This window comes from Sapajus apella, unplaced genomic scaffold, assembly GCF_009761245.1.
Source record: "Sapajus apella isolate SASKATOON/1434 unplaced genomic scaffold, GSC_monkey_1.0 scaffold15, whole genome shotgun sequence".
Classification (NCBI taxonomy): Eukaryota; Metazoa; Chordata; class Mammalia; order Primates; family Cebidae; genus Sapajus; species Sapajus apella.
Genome location: NW_022436955.1, coordinates 5611757 through 5635070, shown reverse-complemented (window position 1 = coordinate 5635070; position 23314 = coordinate 5611757). Strand labels below are relative to the sequence as shown.

The 23314-nt window shown below is 35.9% G+C and overlaps 1 protein-coding gene across 4 annotated transcripts in view; it reads left to right on the top strand.

The window, feature by feature from the left end:
• The window catches only part of CDH8 (cadherin 8), a 385302-nt gene that overhangs the window by 251023 nt on the left and 110965 nt on the right, over positions 1 to 23314 (top strand). For all 4 annotated transcript variants that reach the window (XM_032284101.1, XM_032284100.1, XM_032284098.1 and 1 more), the window contains exon 8: positions 1989 to 2125. In XM_032284101.1, coding sequence (XP_032139992.1) covers positions 1989 to 2125 — 137 coding nt within the window. The remainder of the gene's footprint in view (positions 1 to 1988; positions 2126 to 23314) is intronic.

The window sequence follows — 23314 nt, the reverse complement described above, 5'->3', positions numbered from 1 at the left end:
AAACATATCTTCATGTTCAGGATTTTGTTGAGAGCGCTGTTAATTCACCTGTCTCTCAGTTTTTAAATTTTCTCTGAATTTCTTCCATTCTTCTGGGGATTGGGGATGGGAATGATTTGTAAATGCCTAGTGTATCGGTACAAGTCAGTGTCTTAGTTTATATTTGTAGTTAAGTCATTACTAAATGGGTAGTTATTATTTCATTTTACAATCATGTTTTAAAATGATTTCTCAGTAAACAATTGCTAATAAAATTAAGTCCTTTTATATATTACTCGAAATCCTTTAACGATGCTTGTCTTTGGTGGGCAGGATTTAACAAGGAGGTCTTTTTATAATGACCTTTGAGCATAGTGTAAATAATATGCATACCTTCTCTAATGAAAAGGGAATAGCTAAAAAGAGAAGAAAAAATCTATACATATATTTATCTATATACATCTAGCTAGCTAACTAGTAACTAGCTGTATAGTTATTTATCTAGCTATCTTCATAGGTAGGTATAGATACAAATTGGTAGGTGCATATTCATATGCATACATATATGATGTTTTCAGTGAACTCTACTGAAATATTAACAATACAAAATTATAGTTGGAGGATTATGGAGAATAATAAACTATAAAGAACCTGCATAAAACTATGCCCAGTATTAACTAACATGGACCATGTTCTAGATTTGAGTTTAATGGGTATCAGTGAATAGAGAGTTTTCATGTACACTTCCTAAGCCATCACCTCAATCTTGAAGGTCTTCTTCAGTCTTTCTTCCTGAAATGAAATTGCATACACCCTTCTTTGGGCCTCCATCCTAGCCTGTTTTAGTGTATCACTGCTTAATTACGGGCCAATCTTTCTAAGTCCACCTTGTAGTCTCTAAAACTTAAAGATTATTGGATCTAGCATTCCATCGCCAGGAAACTATTCTTGGTGTAAAAAAAAAAAAAAGTATTAATAAATGTGATGAGAAACAATTTCTGTTTTTTTTTTTTTTCTTCTTGATACTACCTAGATACTTAGTGGCCCTGAGAAGCAGTTTGATCTAGACACCACACATCACCCGTATTTTCTTTTCTTCTCTTTTTTTTTTTTTTTTTTTTTTTTTAAGATGGGTTTTCACCATGATGGCCAGGCTGGTCTTGAACTCCTGACCTCAGGTGATCCGCCCACCTCAGCCTCCCAAAGTGCTAAGATTACAGGCTTGAGCCACCGCCTTTCTTTCTTATCTGAAAGAGTTTTCAGATCTTTCAACTCTTTCTTATCTGAGAGTTTTTTTGATAAAATAACTACTAATATATTCCTTTGAAATTCTTAGTTTAGTAAACTGTAGTGTTGTAAATATGTTAAAATATCGATTCTAACTTTTAGAAAATATTAACTATAGAATAAACAACTATTAAAAACAACCATAGAATCAACAACTATCTGTTTTCTATGGACTGAGACTAATAGAAAACCTAAATACACACTTTACTTGAAATGAAAACAAAACAAAACAAATGGCCACCATCACCAACAAAATGAAATCCCATAAACGCAGTACAGTCAAATCAAAGTTTAACAAAATACATATTTTATTTGAATGGACATACAAAACATGCGGCCTAGTGCCATCCTGTTTTGAGTTTGAATTCATTGTTTCATATGATATTTTGTGGCAACTGCTAATTATCATAAGCTGTCCAATAAGTGTGATGGATTGTCCAATTAACTCTTCATCAGCATCCATTTTTGAAGATGCTGCCTATTGAAACTGATGGCAGTTTATGACCTTCATGTTGCATATGCAGCTAATTGCTCCTTGGACAATAATTATTAAGTTTCTTGTGCCTGATTTAGTCATTTTGTTTTATAAATTATGATACTACTGAGTTTCCCAATTCATTTGACTTCACAACTATGGCTCTCCAAGGATTACTAAAGGTCTGCTGTGGAATGTATGGATCATATAAACATTGAAGTAGATTACAGGTGTGTCTCTTTTGTAGGTTTTCCATCGACCGGCACACTGACCTGGAGAGGCAGTTCAACATTAATGCAGACGATGGAAAGATAACGCTGGCAACACCACTTGACAGAGAATTAAGTGTATGGCACAACATAACAATCATTGCTACTGAAATTAGTAAGTGCCTGGGTTTGTTCATTTCTTCCTTGTGTGACTGTGTTCAATTTATGCATATTCATCATGCGGTAAGCAGCCCCTGTTTCTGATGGATACCTTGGCATTGGAACTTATTTTATTGTTCCCAAGGAGCCTTTGAATGTGTCATCTCAACACAAAATAACTTACACTGTAGTAAGTTATTGAAATGTTTTAGGATATGTGAGAAGGAAACATTCTTATACCCATTATTCAGTCATTAAAAACAACGTTTTGCATTTTAAAGTGAGAGGAAAATATTTGGTATAAAACAGCAGGTAAAAAAATAATTCAAGATTTGTACATTGTAATTTAAATATCTGGACACACACATATATAGATATTATAGTACATTCAATATAGAAATAATTACATATTTAAATATAAACATGCATACATACATATGGAAAATATGGAAGATAACTTTATCAATACTCCTTATTTTAGGAGAGATTATAGATAAGTTTGTTTTGTTTTTTAGAGTTTAATGTATTGTACACAGTAATCATGGAATGTTTAAAATTATTTCAATATAAATTCAATGTAAATTTTTTCATAAATTTTGTGAAAACATTTAAGCTATTTTATTTTATGGGAGGAGAGTCTAGGGTTGTTAAAATAATATGCTAATCTTTCTGTTAACTTTTAATGAGCATAGCTTCTTTGCACTTGATAAAACTATTATGGAGTCGCTAAACAATAGCTGTATGGTGAAATTTGGTGCCACATTGTCTTTGAGAACTTACATCTACCTCACCAACTTTTATTATATAGAAATATGGAAAAAGGATGTAATGTTCACTTTTGTTTTCCTAGCAAAATACATATTGTTTATTATCTGAATATCTTCTTTCTATAAAGGACTGGATGAGTCCTTCGAAGTTGTAAACAAATTCAAAGGAGACAATAAATTTCAAGGGAGCTGAGGTAAAGGGAATTTGAATAAGAAAATAAAAATCAATGTTAAGAAAGATTCATGGTCACACATACTCTATAGACTAATGTAGATGATAATTGTAGGAAATATGCCCTAAAAGTCACTCTACTGTCTAGCAGCTCATGTGAAAACAGAGGAGATATCTCTGTGAAAAATGATTAATTTGTATTTTAAAGAAGAGTAATCCAGGCATTCAGGAGAGAAACATTATATTTTTTTGCTTTATGATATGAGGAAAATGTCCTCTACCAAGTCTTATAAAAAGAACACTTGTGTGAAAGCATGAAGATTCAAGAGTGAAGAATGTTTATTTCTTATAGCAGCCTTGAGTACAGGCAGAGAACATTCAGTCAATTGGGTAGTTTCAACACTATCAAACTTTGGCTTTGGATAGAGACAGAGTTTTGGAAACTTTGTGTTTTTCCAGCGTTGGGAGTACTAATTTCTTCTCTAGTGCCTTACCCTGACAGTAGTTTTCCCTTGTAACCTAAAGAGAAGATGCAAACAAAGCATGCCATTTGGTGATTATCGTTTATTAGAAGTGTTAGTCTCATTTAGAAAGATGTAGAAATTTTTTTTTTTATAATTTATCATGTTGAAGCCTGATTATCACTTTAAGCCTCTCAGAAAAACTGTATCTATTTAGATGATTTAAGGCTTTATAAAAAGCTCAAAAAACCAGTATTCTTTAATGTGTGTACAGTCAATAATTACTTTTAAAATAATTTTCTCATATATTGAACACAATCCAGTAGAGTTAAACTTAATTCATGTTACCTTTGAAACAGGATCTCTCTCTATTGCCCAGGCTGTAGTGTAGTGGCACTATTGTAGTTCACTCCACCCTCTATCTCCTGGGCTCAAATGGTCTTCTTGCTTTAGCCTCCCGAGTATCTGGGCCTACAGGCAGAAGCCACCATGCCTGGCAAATCATTGTATTTTTTGCAGAAACAGGGTCTCATTATGTTGCCCAGGCTAGTCTCCAGCTCCTCACCTCAATTGATCCTCCTGCTGGGATTACAAACATGATCCACACTCAAGGCCCATGCCACCTTTTAAAAATGCGATAGATTCCTTTTCTTAAATATCCATCAAGGTTTATCAGTTATCAGCAAAATGTACTCAACACAATGAATACACAGAGCACTTACTTAAGAAATATTTCAGGACAATCCAGAAACAGAAGACTCATTTTCGAGAAATCTCAGACAAATAAGCAAAACAGATACAAAAGCAGCTGCTCCAGGGCATTGAGCTGATAGCTGCAGGATGACAAGGCTACCAAGCTCAGTCGGGGAAGATGTTCATTTGCTCATTCATTCAGTAATTGTTTATTAACTCTTTATTATTGCTAAGCACTCATCTAGTGACTGAGGATATAGCAGGGACTAGAGTAGGCATAAACCCTGCTCCCTCTTGGAGTTTTCTTTCCAGTGGCACTGGGAGTACCTGCATACGAAAGGGTAGATTGAAAACTGTTGATCTATCCATAAAGAAAGGCACAGAGGTAAGGAAGAAGATAAGGAGTGTTGGGAATTTAAACAATTCCACACTGATGGTGTGAAAATAAATACAACTACTGACCTCCTTAAATGAGGGTATGATTATATTAAAACTTACTTCAAAATACATATGAAAAAATCAAGACTTTCTGTGTATTAGTAAATAACTAGTTAATATTTTTAAATGGTATTATTAATCCATTATAACCAAGTTACTGAAAACATCAAAGGTACATCAGATAACATTTTCTTCATGTTTTTAGAGAAATGATTCAATCACGTTCCAGATTCATAAACTATGGAGAATTTAAAATATATGTCCAAACATGCATTGATTCTGTTCAAATCAATTAATAGGAGTTGATAGGTTGATGGGAGTTGTCGCACCTTTTTTTTTTTTTGGTCAGGGATTGAAAACTAAAAAAACTACACAGGTGCATTTTGGCTAAGAAACAAGCTTAATTCAGATTAAACATCTTAAGAAATGTTAAACTGTAATCTTAAAGAACAGTCTGATTTTGAATATTTGCAGATTTCTTTATTAGAACAAACAAGGATGAGAATACAAATGAAAGCTTTAAATTTTAGCTGTAAAATATGAGCTGGGGTGGCATAAATTTGAAAACTTTAAGTGTACTATTAAACCTTCTTTGTTCTTAATCATAAAAGGAAGTGAAAATCATAAGATCACAGAGAAATTAAAAAATTGAAATTACTATGAACATAGCTTAGAAACTTGTTTTGACTTGGTTTGATTATTTAGCCCATCACATGATGTTTATCTTCCAAAGCCACAGATCATGTCTTGGGGAAAAAAATATTAAAGGGAGATTTATAGTATTCATCTGAGATGAATATTTAAAACCATTCAGAATAACAGAACCCCATAGGAGGAGATTCTAATAATGATAAAGAAATAGTCAGTCTGGGAAGAACAATTTAAAATTACTCTCAGAATGCTGTCTCATCAGACAAAAGATTTAACAAATGAAATTAGGCTAAAAAGTGGATTTTAGAGAAGTCCATCTGTTATCTCTTATTGAGAATGTAGATGTCATTCTTTATCCCCTTGTGTCAGATTCACTTAACTGAGGCTGAGATGTTTCACTGTACTTATTACCCAAGTATTTCAGCGGTACCAGATCTATCCTATCATCATGATCAACTGGCGCATCTTACCACATGAGCCAGCAGGTAGATGCCCATGTGCTAACAAGAGATTAGGCTTGTATAGCATATCTCTGCTAAGTATCTCTGCTAGTAGCAACCCCATTCCCTGAAACTACAGTATATGGCTGCTGTTTACCATTATGATGAAGAATCAAGGTAAATTTAGCTGAATAATGAAAAAAAAAATGAGAAAATAAACCGAAAAGCCCTTCAATGCATTTAATTCTCATCATGTTTGCTGAAAAAGTGACTACTGTTATAATAAGCATTTTCCAGGCAAGGAAACTCAGATACAGGTTAAATTTCTTGCCAAAGTTTCATAGAGAGCAAGGGATGGCGGTGTGGGCACAGGATCAGACTTTTGTTTAACTGCAGAATGTATGTCCTTAAACACGCTCTACAGAAACCTCACTTCTATTTTCTTTCCTCTTTATCTTCTTGCTCAATTTGTGCTTCCAATATTGGTACATCATTTCTTGAATCAAGTGAATGAAATAGTTTTTCTGTGCAAAGCAGAAGAAACTATTTTATTTCTTCTAGGGCAAGGACAAGGGTGCAGTGAAGGAAAGAACAAGTATGCATTTTATTAGAGACAAAACATATTGCCTAATGAGCATAGCAGAGCTTTGGAACTTTCAAAACCAGAATCCTAGTCCCATTTTATAGATTAGGAAACTAAGGAACATAGAATAGAAAACACAGCATAGTACATTTTAGGAGACTATTTTTCAATGAAGAACATTGATTGGAATTGTCTAGAAAATTGTTTAAAACAAACAAATAGTCTAGACTTCACTTGAGACTGATTGAATTAGAATCTCAAGGGATTTCAGAAATTTACTTCTCACAACTTCTTTGTTCCCAGATACACACACACACACACACACACACACACACACACACACACACAATCTATATATCAAAATACAGAAATATATACACACATATATATATGTATACATATATATGTGTGTATATATATACACATTAAAATTTGACAATACTACAAAGGGATGCAATGAAAGGTGTGGCATTATTGGTTTGTTTGGTCTTTTTTTTTTTTTTTTAATTTTCCTATGCTGATTATAGCCATTAGACAGTAAAGAATACTGAGAAAGTGGGAATCAATTTGCTTAGAATAAAGTCTCTGCAGAGGCATTGTAGATGCACTGAATGCTGATTTTAAAGTGTCCTTCACAGAGATGGCGAGGGTGTGGAATAGAAAGTTCCAAAACTCTCTGACACTCTGTACCTGGGAGTGGGCAATTGGCATTGCATTTGCAGAAAATACATGACTATTGCTTACCTGAAAGTATTTCAGAGCAGGAAGCATATAATTGCCCATTAAATTAATCTCTTTGAGTTAGTGATAATGCATTGCTCTGGCCCACTACAGCGGGCTGCACACATTACTGCAAATGAAGCTTTCGGCTAATGATGGTTAAATCTCCCAGGGAAAACACTAGTTTTATAGCACTTAAGGATTGTTTCTTCCTGGCACGGGGCCCAGTTGCCAGAATAATTGCTTTGTCCAACCCAGGCTGCTTAGAAAAAAATATATCTTTATAGGCAGTTCATTGTCTAGAGGAATCTTGGGTCTGGAGCTGGATGGAGTTGGAGTCTTTGCCACATCTTCGCCATGTAAACTTGGGTATGTCATTTCTCTTTTACTCTCAGTTTCCTCATCTGTGAATGGAACTAATTATTCTTTCAACTTGTGAATGTAGTGAGAATCGAAATAAAAATGACAGTACTATGTCTTTTAGCAAATAATTTGCCTACAATCTTTAGAAAGTGACAGATACACAATGTATGGTCTTATGGCTAATACAGCCCTTATCTTGGCCTTTGAATAACGGCTTCATTTAAAATTGTTTATTTAATTTTTTATTTGTTACCCTTCCCCTTCCCACAACAAAATAGTTGGTAATCATGGCCTGTGTGTTACTTCTAGGTGCAGTTTTCTGCATAGCATAGACAATATGTTTGTTCACTGACCTCCTTCTTACCCTTAGTTGAGGCACGGTAGATTGATCAATGGCTAAGAAACAGCCCTCATAATGAAGCAGGCACGTGCTTACTAAAGACTTTAGATTTTATACCAAGGTTGTGCTTAATATATGTCCATCTCTTTCTATTGCCTATGACATAGAGCGAGAGCTTCATAAAGATCGATAACCATTCCCTTGTGCAGGGTGAAGTGGAGGTAGTTGGAGAGAAGCTATTATTGAGTTAGATAACACCCATGGAAGAGAAGAAGTGATAAGAGCCTACAGTGGGAAGTGAAATTTAGGTACAGGGGTGGTTAGGTGGCTCCCAAATATCACACAGGTTGCAGCAGTAAGGCTGACAAGCCTGTCTTGGAAAATAGTCATGTGGCAAGTCCTATCTAGATCCCCCACTTTAGATAGTTATGCAGATGCTCTAAGCTGGAGATCAGTATTCTTAGCAAAGAGATAAAGCACAGAAAAGTGAAAACTAAAATATGGGAAAGTGAAAGGGAAGCCTCAGTTTCCTGGGGAGGGAATCAGCATCCAAAGCATGATTCCCTACAGGGAAGAATTGGGGTCCACGTCTTTGCAAGTCCAAGGAGGTATGTGATGCAGGCACGAAATGGATGTAATTCTGTGCATAGCCCATGTCAGATTTATTCTAATCTTTGTGAATCTCTGGCTACCACTGTGATGTAGGCAGCAGTAAACTTGACTTGGGAATTTCTCCCTGATTTTTACCTTGTTCTGCAACCATTTTACTAATTTTCTCCCACAACCTCTTCCTTTCAATTTTGCTGCCCTTGTTTCTTCTAGTCTACTTAGAAAGAACCTGTTTGAGATTGAGAATGGAGGATTAGATTTAGCAAGGCACTGCTTTAGGATGCCAGTGTGATTAATACACTCTCAGTCCTAAGCTAAAAAATACGAGTAGATAAGAGGGCTCTGATATCTACGTCTTGCCCTGGTCATCCCTTATAAACCACCCTCTCCAAAGTCACAACAAAAACTCTTACTGTAGACAACTAGAGACAAAATATAGAAAGAAGGTGAGCAGAAAACATGAATGCAAACTTTTCAGGTGCAGGTTGCTGCCAACTGGCCCCTCATAGCAAATGGTCATCTCCAGGTTTGGAGTACCAGATAAAAGGAAGTAGGAAAGACCCTAGATATCTGAACAGATTTTAAAGATAGGATAAGATTGGGTGGATTTACCACTCAGGCTTTTGTTTTCCTTAGGGACGGAGAAGTCATTAGGACTTGGGAGAGAAAATGCAGATATCAATCCAGCAGTTGAAGGGAATAAGATAGTGGTTGAGTAACGAGGCTCTAATTGCTAGGTGGGAATCATTATTTTTTCAGTTATCCATACTCACTCTGTTGTTAAGTTATTTAACTTCTCTCTGTCGTGGCTATCTATAAAATGGAAAATGTATTTTTTTTAACTTTTATTTTAAGTTCAGGGGGACATGGGCAGGTTTGTAACATAGGTAAACTTGCGTTTTGGGGTTTTGTTGTACAGATTATTTTGTTATTGATGTATTAAGCCTAGTACAATGGGTAATATGTTGGTACACCTTTAGAGTTGTGTGATTTAGAGTAAATATATTAAAGTGCTATCATCTTGCCTAACTTAAGGAAATCTTGATAATAATGTCAATTCTAATATCAATTATTATAGTATTAATCATAATATAAACTCAATTATATTATTGTTGTATAATTAAAAGAATTTGCCAGCCAGGCATGGGGGCTCACACCTGTAATTCCAGCACTTTGGGAGGCTGAGACAGGCCGATTGCCTGAGGTCAGGAGTTCGAGACCAGTCTGGCCAAACTCCCTTCTCTACAAAAAAATACTGTATATGTATATATATATATCCGGGCCTGGTGGCATGCTCCTGTAATTCCAGCTACTTGGGAGTCTGAAGCAGGGGAATTGCTTGGACCAGGGAGGTGGGGGCTGCAGTGAACCGAGATAGCACCACTGCACTCCAGCCTGGGTGACAGAGCGAGACTCCATCTCAAAAAATAAAAATGAAGATAAAAATAAAAATAAAAATTTGCCAAAGAGTAACCATGTTTGTCATCAAGCAAAACTACCCAACTTCATCCAGAGAATCTCCCAAATTATTTGTTCAGGAGCTTATCTCTTTGAGATTATTTGGGGACAAAATTTTCCTCAATTATGTATATCCAGTAGGAGTATCTTCTTTATTCTGTCAGTCCCAAGTATCTTGGCCAGGTTGGCAAGTTTAAAAGTTCCTTCTTCATCCAAAACCAAGGTCATAGGCATTGCTCTAACAATTCTTTTATAGCAACAGAGGTTATTAGTTAAGGACATAAACTATGAAGTCAAATTGCCCAGCCAAACGTTGGTTCTAACATATGTTAAATGTGTGACTTAAATAAATTATGCAATCTCTTTAAGCCTCGGTGGCTATATTTGAAGTTTGTTTTGGAAGTTTAATCAGAGGACACAAGTAAAGTACATAAACAAAGCTTAAGTTATGGTAAGGACTCGAGAACATTCTTTGTCTGTTCTCTTTCATCCCCTGCCTTTCCTTTTCTATCCTCCTCTCTATCCTCTTCCAGATAACACCTGGTGCCTGCCACCTCTTACATTCCCTATCATCTCAGTCCTGCATCTATAGGATTCTATTTGTCATTCATTGTTTTCCTTTATTGAAACCACTTGGGCTTAGAGAGAAAGAGGGCTGAAATAGTCATATGGAGATAGCACTATGTATTAATTCACCTTTACTGCATAATACACCATGACAAAATTTGGTGGCTTAAAATAGTGTTTTTCTTCTGGTTCTGTGGAGCAGCTGGGCAGTTCTTTTGATTTTGGTTGGTTTTGGTACTTTTGGGTCAGCTAATGGCTTATTTGGGGCTGGAGGTCAATCTTGGCCTTACATATATATATATATATGGTGGGCTGTTTAGTCCAGGGTGCACTAGCAGATATAGCTTGTCTCTAATCCTCTAGTAGGCTAGCTTAGCTTTTTAATTATGTTCTCAATGTTACAAGAACAGCAAAGCAACAAGAAGCCCTGGTGAGTAAGCACTTTACAAGCCTTTATTTGCATCCAGTTTGATAATAGTTCATCGATCCAAGCAAGTCACATGATCAAGAGCAAATACAAGGACTAAAGAAGTGTCATTTCTTGATGAGAGGAGTTTAGAAATAACATGGCCATTTTTTTTTTCTTTTTAATAATATACTTCAGACTGGGATGCTGAATCTCAGTATGTAAGACTGAGGAATATTGATTTGTAGTTTCCACATAATTGCTCTCCTGCTTTCTTTCCAGAATCTTCTTCTCAGGATAATGCATGCATATTCAAAATCCTTTGCTCCAACCCCTTATTTATTTGGTCCAAAATGATTGAACACAAAATTCCTCTTTTTATTGTTTATTTTTTCTTCATTTTTATTTTATTATTTATTTATTTATTTAAAACCAGAGATGGGGTCTCCCTATGCTGTCTAGGCTGGTCTCAAACTTATGGGCTCAAGAAATTCGCTGGTTTCAGCCTCCCAAAATGCGGGAATTACAGGTGTGAGCCACCACATTTTCCAATATTTCTAACAGCCGTCAATTGGTTAACTATAGATTCCTTAGAATTTCATCTTAAATAATAATTTATATTAACTAATTACATCTATTAATGTATTTATAATGCTCAGAACAACTGCTACATACATAGTACTGTAAGCATTAGCACTTATTTACTATTTCCTCATACTGTGGTTGGATCTGGTTCCTTTGTTATAAGTTCTCACTTTGTCGCACATGCTTATTTTCTTTCAAATGACTGGTCAAAACTTATAATGCATATTTATTTGGTTGAGATTTTGAAAACACATTTCTAAGGAGAGAAATAGTTAAGGTTCCTGTTCTTATGTAACATTTTATTATTGCTTTATCCTTGGGGACTACCATAGTGCTTTGGGGCTCCCAAAAAATATTCGTTAAATGAATAAATGAATGAACAAGGAAATAATGAATTAGTATCATGAGGGAGTACCCTGATGAGTTCTAACTCCAAACAGACACTATTAATTGATTGGCAGGGAGGATATTTGTTTTAACATACCCCACATGCTCTTTGTTAAAAATCCGATGCAGATAGGCACACATGCATTATGGCTTTCTGGATTTTTTAAAGTCTTTTTTTTTTTTTTCTGAGTGACTGAAGCTGAAGCTGAGACAGAAAGGACAGAAAGAGCTGTGCTCTCCTTGTACAAAAATTGTGGGGCACTGACTATTCACAGAGAAGGATCCCCACAGAATATTAACCAATCTTGGGAGTTAGAGACCACGAGAAAGGTGCTGGCAGAGAGGAGCCTCAGGTCCCCTGTTTCTTTCCCTAAGGAGTTAGCTTTCTGATCTTCGAACCTTGATTTTTTTCTTCCTTTCTGAGAGCCTGGAGGCAAGCCCTGAGTAATGCCAGCCCACACTTCATTACCCAACAAGCCCGTTTATCAGTTAGTCTGATCTGTATTGAACAAGTGCAAGCAGGTTACAAAGCAGCAGAGCCAAAAGAACGAAAATACAGCACATTTTCTGATTACAGGAATCCCTAGTCCAAAGCTCTGGGGCTAAAACTAGGCACCAATTCCATCTTTATCCACCCCCACCCACCTGGCATTTCAGTACTGGTTCAGGTAGCCCCTTAGCCAGATGGCGGCATGTAAATGATGATAATTTGGCTTCTATTTCATTTGGAGTGTCAGTTACTCTACTCACTTGCTTGTAGTGCTAATATTTTCTGGTCCCTAGAGCCTCTATAGGACAAGGACTCACCTCACATGTCACCCAAGTTCAAAGGTTATGCTATTTGTCACAAGGATAAGTTATGCCCGCTCCTTTTATGGCTGCCAATACTGTCCACCCTGGAATTCAAATTGGCTAAGAAAAAAGAAACTAATATCCTTCAAGCAGCATCTTTGGGCTAGGCACTGTGTTGATCTCTTGAGACGTATTGTCTATTTCAGCCACACTGAAATCCTTGGAGGAATGATGAGGAACCATACTCTGAGATATGAAGCCACTGCCACAGGTCCACAAAGCCAAAACTCACAGAGCAATTCTTGCCAAAAACATAGTACTTCCATCTTCTCAGATCTGTATTATTTCCTTAACATTTTATAAACAATACACAAATACCCCGTACAGATAGGATTCAGCTCATTTCTGTAAGTTTTTCCATGTGCACCAATGATGCATTAAGCGGTGGGCATTTAGAAAATAAGGCATGACTCTTTTAAGCTTTTGCAAAGCAGGGACAACAAACTAGAGACATGCATTTAAAACTCTAGCAAATCATTCACAAACAATAAAAGCATGTATGTAGCATGAAGTAGGGTGAGATTTTTCCACTACATGGGAGAGACAGTATTCTCTGTGAAGATTCTTTGTAGGAGTTTTTGTCAGGATTGTGAAGTAGCAGTAAGAGACACATTTAAAAATTAGGAAATGGCTCATTCAAGAGAAGAGTGTAGACTATTATCTGAAGATGAAGGAAATCAGGAATGTGAAGTAGATATGGCCAGGAAGATTTAAGCAACGCCTATTCAGTTAAGTGGTGTTACGGTTGCCTTGGGTGCCAGATCAAGGAAATCATCCTATTCTCCACATTAAAAGGGCCCATCAGATGCATCGAAATAGGAAAATATAGGGCCCAGAATATAATATTAGCATTTAAATTCAGAAGCAGAATAGTTTATGAATGGAGTAGTAAATCCATGACATGCAGAATAGGAAAGGAAGTTGTTTCTTAAATTTTTTGGTGTGTCTGAATCACCTAGAGGGCTTGTTAAGGCATAGCTTGCTGGTCAGGAATTTGTATTTCTAACAAATTTTCATGTGTGGCTGAAGCTGCTGGTCCAGGGACCATGCCTTGAGAACCATAGCCATAATCCCTGCAGTCTTAATTCAGACTAAAACTAAAACTGCATTAGAGATGGAGTTTGAATAAACAGAAATTGGCATCTGGCTACAACTAATGAGGAAACAAGCAAATTCTGCTGGAGATCGTAAACCTTGACAACAAGGACAAATATAATTACAATTAAAAGTGTTGCAGCTTACTGTGTGCTAGGCAGCATTTTAACCCTTTCTGCGCCCTTTAGCATATTTAATTTTCACAATAACTGCATGTGTTAATGCCATCAGTTATTTCTTCTAATAAAGGAAATATACTGGAGATCCGTCTCATCGGATTTAATTCTAGCTTTGTCTCATGATTCAGTCCAATTTCTGAACATGTAGCATCTCTCCTCTCCTAGGGAAAACCCAATTGCTATTAAGACATAACTTGTGTGATATTAACAAGTCAGATTACAGAAAAGATGAACCATACTTTCCACAGCCTTCCTTCATCCAGTTGTTTATAAAGGAGTTTTGAACACAATGAGATATCATTGGTAGGCTTTCATCCCCACTGAAGTAACTGCATGGAGTGGTTAGGTGGGGGAGGTTCAGATGACAGTTAGGAATTTAACATTTGCATCTGTGAATGTTGTTCCCGAGGAATTTGGACCTTTAGAAACCTCTGCATTCTGAAGTTTTAAAAAAATTTAGAGTTTAAATGAGGCGCTGACGTTGGAGTTTGAGTGCTCCTACTGCCCACTCAAATCAGCCCAGAATGATGCTGAAGTGTGTTCTATACTTGTTGCCATAATTTAACAATGAATAGATCACATTAGGCTGGAGAAGGGAGATGTGGATGACAAGAGTGGAGGAAAAAGTTTGTACATTGCAGTCAAATAGATATGAATTCCAGCCTAGATTCTCTTAAAAATTACCTGCTCTGGGGAGGGATAACATAGGGAGAAATAACTAATGTAGGTGGTGGGGGAGTTGCAGGCAGCAAAACACCATGGCATGTGCATACCTATGTAACAATCCTGCAAGATCTGCCCATGTACCCCAGAACTTAAAATACAATAATAAAAAAAATTACCTGCTTGAAAGAAAAACTTTCCTCGCCCTATATAATTTATTTCTTACTGGTTAAAAATAAGCTATAATACTCAATAAAAAGGTGTAACTCACTCGAGTTGATGTACAGAATATATGTGTGTGTGGGTATGTGTACATATATACGTCACTTGACATACACATGTCTTCAATTAGCAAGCACTGTTTTTAACAATGATAATGACAAATCTTCATCGATCTGTTCTTTCAGTTAGATTATTCTGGGCTTGACATTTAAAGGACTCTGACTTTTTAGATCCTCTCTGTCCAAGCTTTGTTTTTGTTTATTAAAACAAATAAACAGCTGTAATACACTGTAAAGAAAAATCGGTTAGGAAAAAGTGTTTTGTTTTTTTTTTCCCTGCTGGTTTTTAAATACAGCTTGTCATTAGATTTGTGTGTGAGGCACAGTATCCAGATCTCTGTGCTGGTTCATATTTGAGCATCTCTGGATATAAAAATACCCACACTGAGCCAGCATTTGATTTCCTGCTGAACTGTTTTTCACATTTCCAATATAATTATGTAGCAGTTACAAAGAAACAAAAGACTGAACTCCACAGAATGCCATAGAAACCCACATTTGTTTATTTAAGAAAAGATATAAAAGGAAGACAAGACAGAAATTGATGTGTCAGGTGACTTCTCAGGGTAACTGAAACCTAAAATAAATCTGTGAATATCTGGATACCTATTAAAAATGATTGTTTAGACATGGATTTTTAAAGGCAATTATACATTCTACAAATGGCCCCTGGCATTTAAAGTGGATACCGCAGTGAAAATAAGGTCTGAATTTGATATGTTTTTGCTTGAGCCATGTTCTCCCTGTGATTGTTTTTGTCCTCAGTAGTGTCCAGCTTAAGGAGTCTGAGGGTCTAGTAAACCAGTCACTAAGTGTCCCAAATAATTGCAAAGTGAACAAAAAAATTAGTGAGTTGAACACATTTTTTTGCCAACCTATCCTAGGCACTTGAGACACAGATCGTTGAAGACTTAGTTCCTGGCCTGGAGGTGAAGGTTCTGTAGTGGAGAGGGCAACTTTTGGACTACAGTTAAAATATTTAACTGAAAGAGACAGAAAGCATCCAAACCAGAAGCAGGAGGAAGAAATGAGTTCTGTATGATGGTTGCTCTGGTGCCCTTCACAGTCAATCCAGAGGCTACCATGTGGCAAGTGAAGAAGGAAAGCAAGAATGTTAGTGGCATGAAGTCATCCAGGAAATTTGGAGATTTTTACATGCAAAGGGGGATATTGTTGATCTTGATCTCTGTCATTCAGTTATGGTTATGGCAGACTTCATTGTATGTCCATGTGGAGATTGTGCTTTAGGAATGATTAATAGACTAACAAGAAAGCCTCAGTATAAAGAGATATTCAAGGCATAACTTTGATTGCAGAAAGGCTGGAGAAGCTTTTATTTTGTGGAGGGGTGCATTAAAGAATCATGACTTAGGGAAATGGCCTGGATGAAAAAAGAGCAGTACATACACTTACTCTCTCATGCTCTCTATTGGTTCACTGTCTGGATCTGTAACATTAAATGGTATCTACATATGACAATAAAGAACAGAAAATAAACCAGCATTTAAGATGCTACTTAATCTCAAGCAGAATGCTGGTCTCTCTGTACTTACATTTCTTATTTCATTCAGTCCCACTGTTAAGATGGATTTAACCTGAACGCTGCTTTAGAAATGTGTCATGCAAGACTCAGAAAAGTCAGGGCACAAAGAAAAGCCCATAGATCTAATAAAGGGAGGTTTGAATCCACCAGATTTGATGTCAAAGCCTGAACTCTCTCTACTCCTTGGTGCTATTAAGTATGATAGATGGGCAAACATCTTTTAAAAAAGTTTCATCATTGTACAAAAAGATTCAAGTGCATCATTCGTCACCAGTCCCTGTAATATAGGAATAAAATATCCAGGAATCACATTGCTTACATCAAGTTGGTTGCAAAATCATAAAAAATAGCAGTCATCAAACATGGCATGTTTATTTTATCCAGTATAGTTTGGCCTTGAAGTTTGGTTTACTGTCACTTTCACATGAATAGTTTGGTCTTTCTTTTTAATGTGCATACACTATAATTATTTTATCTGCAATAGAAACATCTAATTTTAAAAGGCAATGAGGTAGGTAAAATAAATCCATTTGGAAAATGTTGATTTAATCCATGGGATTATTGTAATTGTATCTCTGAACATCATAATTCTCTTCAATATATGGATAAAATGAGGTGGCTACTAAATTTTTTTTGCATTTCTATTTGATAAATCTTTAGTGTTTGTGTATTGCATTATAGTGAAGAACACAGATTTAGACAGAAAGATATGGGATTGTAAACTGACTACAATATCAGTAAGTCATGTAATGTTAAAGTACTCCTTCCTTTTAAACCTCAGTTTTATAACATGTAAGTTGCAGATAATAATGTCTTTCTATGTTGTTGCATAATGCATCTAACATAGTAATTACTCTTAAAGTGAGTAATTGAAATATATGGGGGGAGATTGGGGCAACAAACTTTTATTCTTTAAGACCATATTATTCAAAGTGTGGCCCATGGATCTTTAAAGTCTTTGAGGCACTTTTAAGGGTTCTGCAAGGTTGAAATACTTTTTATAGTAATATGACAACACTGCTTTTTTCTCTCTCAAAATTGAAAGTATATCTTTCCAGAGACTATATAGCACTTGTTAATATCATACTGAGCCATTAGCTCAATGGCTAATGGAATCTGTGCTTCTATATTCTTGTGTGTGTGTTTAATTTATAATGTGGTAAATATTGAGAGGTATAACCCAATAATGAAATTTTAATGTATAAATGGTTTTGGGGTGCTTTATTAATTTTTAAATATGTGAAGTGACCCTGAGACCAAATTGTTTTAGAACTGATGCCTTAGAAAGTCATTTATGTTCTCAACTAGCTTGAGGTAAATAGTTTGAGATATAGCAAGAATAAGGATTGTTACTATTAATATATCTTGAATATAACATTGATGGAAACAGTTTATTACCTATACAGTATTAGTTGGCTATTCAAAGAAGTAATTCTTATAATGTCTTTATTAGGATTCTTGGTATGGTGTAAGCACTCAATAAATGTGGATAATTGTAAAGAGCAGAGTGAAAATTAAGGCAGCCCCAAAAGAAATATGTTGACATTATAATTTACACTTTTAGGGTCTCACCAAATAAGGTTGTCTTATCAAGAAACAAAATTGTTCCCAGCCCAGGTGAAGACTTGCCCATTGCTAACTCTTTTGTATTACCCTTTCAGAACAATTAATGGGGTCACATGGATAGAAAATGGGGAAACTCATCCAGGCACTGCCAGAGAGAGAGAGAGAGAGAGAGAGAGAGAGAGAGACAGATGAGACAGAGACAGAGAGAGATACAGAGAGAAAGGCGGAGAGAGAAAGACAGAGAGAGAGAGACAGAGAGAGAGAAAGCCTGAAGTGCCCTTCTAGGGACCAACGTTGCCTTCTGGAACTAGGGCAGATTATCAGTATATAAGGCCACTAAGATTTGAATTACACATCTTACCCTCATGGCTCTAACTCCATGTCTTTCAAACCACGTTGGGTGATTACTTTATTCAATTTTAAAAACAGCTGCAATAATATATACTTATTTAAACAATGATAACAATAACAACCATAATAATAATACTTACCATTCCACCATTTATTGGGCCTCCTTTTCTCAGTGCTTAACACAAAGCATTTTGAAGAGTCACCCATATGCTTTACAAAACTGCCTCATGTACTGGGGAATTATATTATCAACACTGTAGGAAGGAGAAAATTGGATAGCTATTGTATCTCTCTGAGTTCTAAAGACTGCAGCAAATAATTGATGGAGGCAGGCTTTGAAACAGGCCCTCTGCCTTACCAATATGCCACACTCCAAAGCTTTTGGCAGACATTTTATTTTTTATTGTAACTTAACGAATTAGTTTTATTGTTAAGTGACTGTCTTCTTAGAACTTGGCTAATGCATGTCTGTGCTGAAGCAACATTCACTATAGAAATGTGCTGACCCAGACTAAAGTTTCCGTTCCTGCCAAATTGAGGACAAAACCCTAAATCTTAGTGAACCTAGCAAGGTGACTGACATTTTGAAAAATTTTGTCATAATTGAGGGCCGTTGCTAGAGAAGAATAACTTTGGCCTCCCTACTTGTTTTATGCTAGTAACAGGAATTCTTAACATTTCCATTATGATACCCTATACATTGTACACTGATTCTTTATTCTTTACTACAGCAAAGCCTCGGAACAAGTACATAAAATGGGCCACGGCTGGTATTATTATAATGTGTTTCAGGTGATGTAGCCAGAAGTCAGACAGCTGACTTGTTTCCTGAAGACCATTCCACTAAGAAACTGCAAAGTCATTCTTCAACCCTAAGACTTTCCATGAATTCGTAATTAGAACATGCTTAATATTCAGTTTGCAAGCACACACATATATCAGTCGATTCTAGTGATATAAACTGTGGCAATGCTAACAAGCATAGCTTCTGTTGCTCACACTGGAAATCAACATCAATTTTGTAGAGTGATAATTTCACCTAGAAACAGTATGAATAGTGTCTCACACACACACACGTCATGCAGAAATCACTTTGGTAGACACTTTGGGGAATGTCAGAGTAGCAGAAGAAACGTAATTTAGAATGTAGATATTTTCATGCTCTTCAAGAGAGCAAGATGCCTGATGGCTTGTCCATAGAATGGCCATTCTCTCCTTTTGCTGCAGATTGTTTTATCCAAAGCACATACATGGATCCCAACAGTGAAGTATGCCTGCAGCTCACAGGTTGGTCCTGCATTTTAAAATGCCAGGATAAAGTTGGCCTGAAGCTCCTCTTCACGACATAAGTACCTTGTGTAGGACAAACAAGTGTTAACTTTTTAGCATAATTTCCTTACAAATAACTTGGGATGAATAGATACTGAAGTAGGGAGGTTATATGATCCCCATTTTATAAAATTGAGATGAAAGTGAAACCACAAATGAGATACCACCTTACCTCAGCCAGCGTGGTCATTACTAAAGTCAAAAAACAGCTGATGGTGTGAATGTGATGAAAAAACAAGGCTTATACACTGCTGGTGGGAATATAAACTAGTGTAACCTCTTTGGAAAACAGTATGGAGATTTTTCAAAGAACTAAAAATAGATCTGCCATTGGATCCAGTCATCCCATACTGGGTATCTACACAAGGAAACAGAAGTCACTGCATTAAAAAGACACCTGCACATGTATGTTTATCACAGTACAATTCACAGTTGCAAGTATACAGAATCAATGAAAGTGTCAATCAACCAATGAATGGATAAAGACAATGTGGCATTTCAATATACACCATGGAATACTACTTGTTCATAAAAAAGAAATAATACCATTTGTAGCAATTTGGATGGAACCGGGGGCCATTATTCTAAGTGAAGTAATTCAGCAATTGAAAACCAAATACCACATATTCTAACTTAGAAGTGGCAGCTAAGCTATCGGCATGCAAAAGTATTTATATTGGCATACTAGACATTGGAAACTCAGAAGGGGTAGAATGTGAGGGAGGTGAGGAACAAAAAACTACCTATTAGGTACAATGTACATCACTTGGATGGTGGTTGCACTAAAATCTTAGACTTCATCACTTCACAATTCATATATGTAACCCAAAACCACCTGTAGCTCTAAAGTTATTAAAATAAATAAATAAATAAAATTGAAAAATACGGAGGAGAAATGATTTCCTCAATGTCACTGACCTAGCACCTTATGGAATTAAAATGTACACAGATCTTTCTGTATCAGTAGATATTTTCAATTCAATATCACATGGAGTCATGACAAATATCTAGATTTAATCTGTTATTTTATTTATCATCTTTTCTGTCTGCCTTACGCTTCCTCTTCTACCATGGAATCAGCCTTGGATTTCTGAAAGAAGAGCAACTAATTTGAAAAATTTCTACATGTCTGTTATTGAACTGTGTTGAGGCAGATGCAATTTTCAGTTAGTTTCATATTTTATAACAATAAAGTTATTTCTTTTCTTACTGTGGTTAAAGCCCAGAAGGAGTAATCATTAGAACTCTTACATTAATCTGAGAGCATTTTTGGATACAATTATATATCTATAACTATGTGATGCCAAAACATCTGGCGCAAAAGTGATAAATTAAATGAACTGGCATTTTACACAGACACAGCCAAGCAACAGATGTGGGGAAAAGCTGAATGAGTATCTCAACTAATTTTGATGAATTTCAGGAGAAATTGTCTATTTATTAAATCTTTGAAATTATGGCTATCATGACAATAATTTCATCTAGGGTTTAGGGGATAAAATGGTGTCAGCCTAAAGTATTAGAAGATCATTTCTTTCTTGATTTCTCAATCCTTCCATGCATTCATTATTTTTTTTTCCAGAAAATTGCAGTTTTTCAGATCTGTTTGATATTTAGACATTTGATTTATGCACTTAATTTAAACAGCAAAGTCCTCTTTCAAAATTATATTATTACTACATTTTCATGTCTGCCTTATTGCAAAGGTTGGAAGGGTCGTAGTTCTACTGAAAATTTTATTTGAAGAATTCAATAGAGTAATGGCAATGATATCTTAATTTATCCAGTTTACAGCTCTTTACACATATTTCATTAATTCTCGCAGCATCTCTCTGAGGTATGTAAAGGGCAGGGATTATTAGACCCATTTTTCAAGTTTAGAAAATAAGATAAAATGAGATAGAAAATCATTTCCCTAAGACAGCAGTAGAAGGCTTGACCAAACCCCTCTATGTTTACAACTGCAAAATTGCTTTGAACACTTTACACATATTGGCTCATTAATTCTCAAACATCACATAAAATTATTTTTTTGAACTTTTACCATGATGGGGTATTTGCATATCTGTATCTATATTTATATCCTAAAGGAAAGTGGGGTAAAATATTTCTATACATTAAAATGAACACTGGAGAACTGAGAACTAATTTGAGTTCATTTCTTTGTCTATATCATGTCACCCTTTACATGACCCTAAGCATGTCAGTTTTCTTCAATATCTCATGGTATGAGAAACCAGCATAACAGAGAATCTCCAGTATACTTCACAGCATTGAGATGAACTAAAACATACAGTAACATTAATCTGATAGTGTTGCTGACATGTATAATGATTATCATGTTGCATCAGGAATTGAATATGAATAGTTAACAGTTCGTATAGATGGCAGTAATTAGTCTTAGTTTTTCTATGGCCAGCTGAGCACATTTGAAATCATCTGTGGAAGAAAGGACAAGTACTGAAGAAGACCTCTTTTTTGAGTCTAAAATATATTCCTTTCTCAGCTAACTCCTTCTGACCTCCTCCTATTCATTTTCTCTTCCCATTCTCACTTCTTTCATTGGAGAAAGCAGTTTTGGGCAGAGACCCCTTTGTTGGAGTTTAGACTGGGCCACCAACTTGCTATGTGACTATGGGAAAGTTGTTTCCTGTTTCTAAGTTTCAGATTCCTGCTTTGGTGAATGTGAATGATAATGTCAACATCATAGGAATGTCACGTGATTTAAAGTAGAGAAGCCATATTTTGCACATTTCACTATGGTTGACAATTGCCCATTGCAATTGTCAAGTAATTTTAGTAGACATAATAATTCATTTGATTCATATGTATTTTTCATCCTAAATTATTCATCGTTGAATATCCAGGGCTGTCAGAGGAACTAGCACATCATGTTCAATAACATTATTTGCTATTGTTAACTATTACTAATGAAGGTGTACCTTGCTCCGTTAGCCATTTGTTTTGCTCTTACAGGTTTAACCTTATTTATTTATCACTTCACTTGAGGATCCAATAAATTATACAGAATCCTCATCTATCCCCTAAGAGCTTTGAAAATTTTCCAGTCATGTCTCCCTACTTATTCAACAAAAGAGTTAAAAACTATTCCTTCCCTTGAAACCTATCTACTCAGTGTGAATTGTGCCATTTTCTTAAGTTAAACTTTAGATGTAAAAATGGTAAATGATTTTCTATGCTGTCAACTGTGTATCAAGGTAATGCTTGGTTCTGTCTGCACACTTCTACAGAATTAAAGTTTGGAAGATAAGTATGAAGAAAATCTTGCCCAGGACAATCAGAGATTTCCCATTCAGCTCTAGCTCCCAACAGTATTATTTTACGGCTAATGTGCATTCTGTAGACTTGGAGTTTGTGCCCTGCGATTTACATGAGAAGATCAGTGGGATGCTTTACAAAGGAGGAAAAGAACATACAGACTCTCTGGTATCCTGAAGCCAGAAATCCTAGGGTGGTAGATCTGAAATTCCGGTTACAAGCTTAGTGTTTACATAATAATATGGTCAGAGCTGTCTGAGTGAATAATGGTATCTATTCTGACCCTGGCACGTGTGTATGCAATTCATGACACTCCCTGTTGTAAATGCTTGGAAACCAGAACTGGCCCACAGGAGCTGGCTGAACAGATGAAGAAAACCTGGGCAGTTTTGCACAGCACTTATGAACATAGGCTCTGGAGGGATCC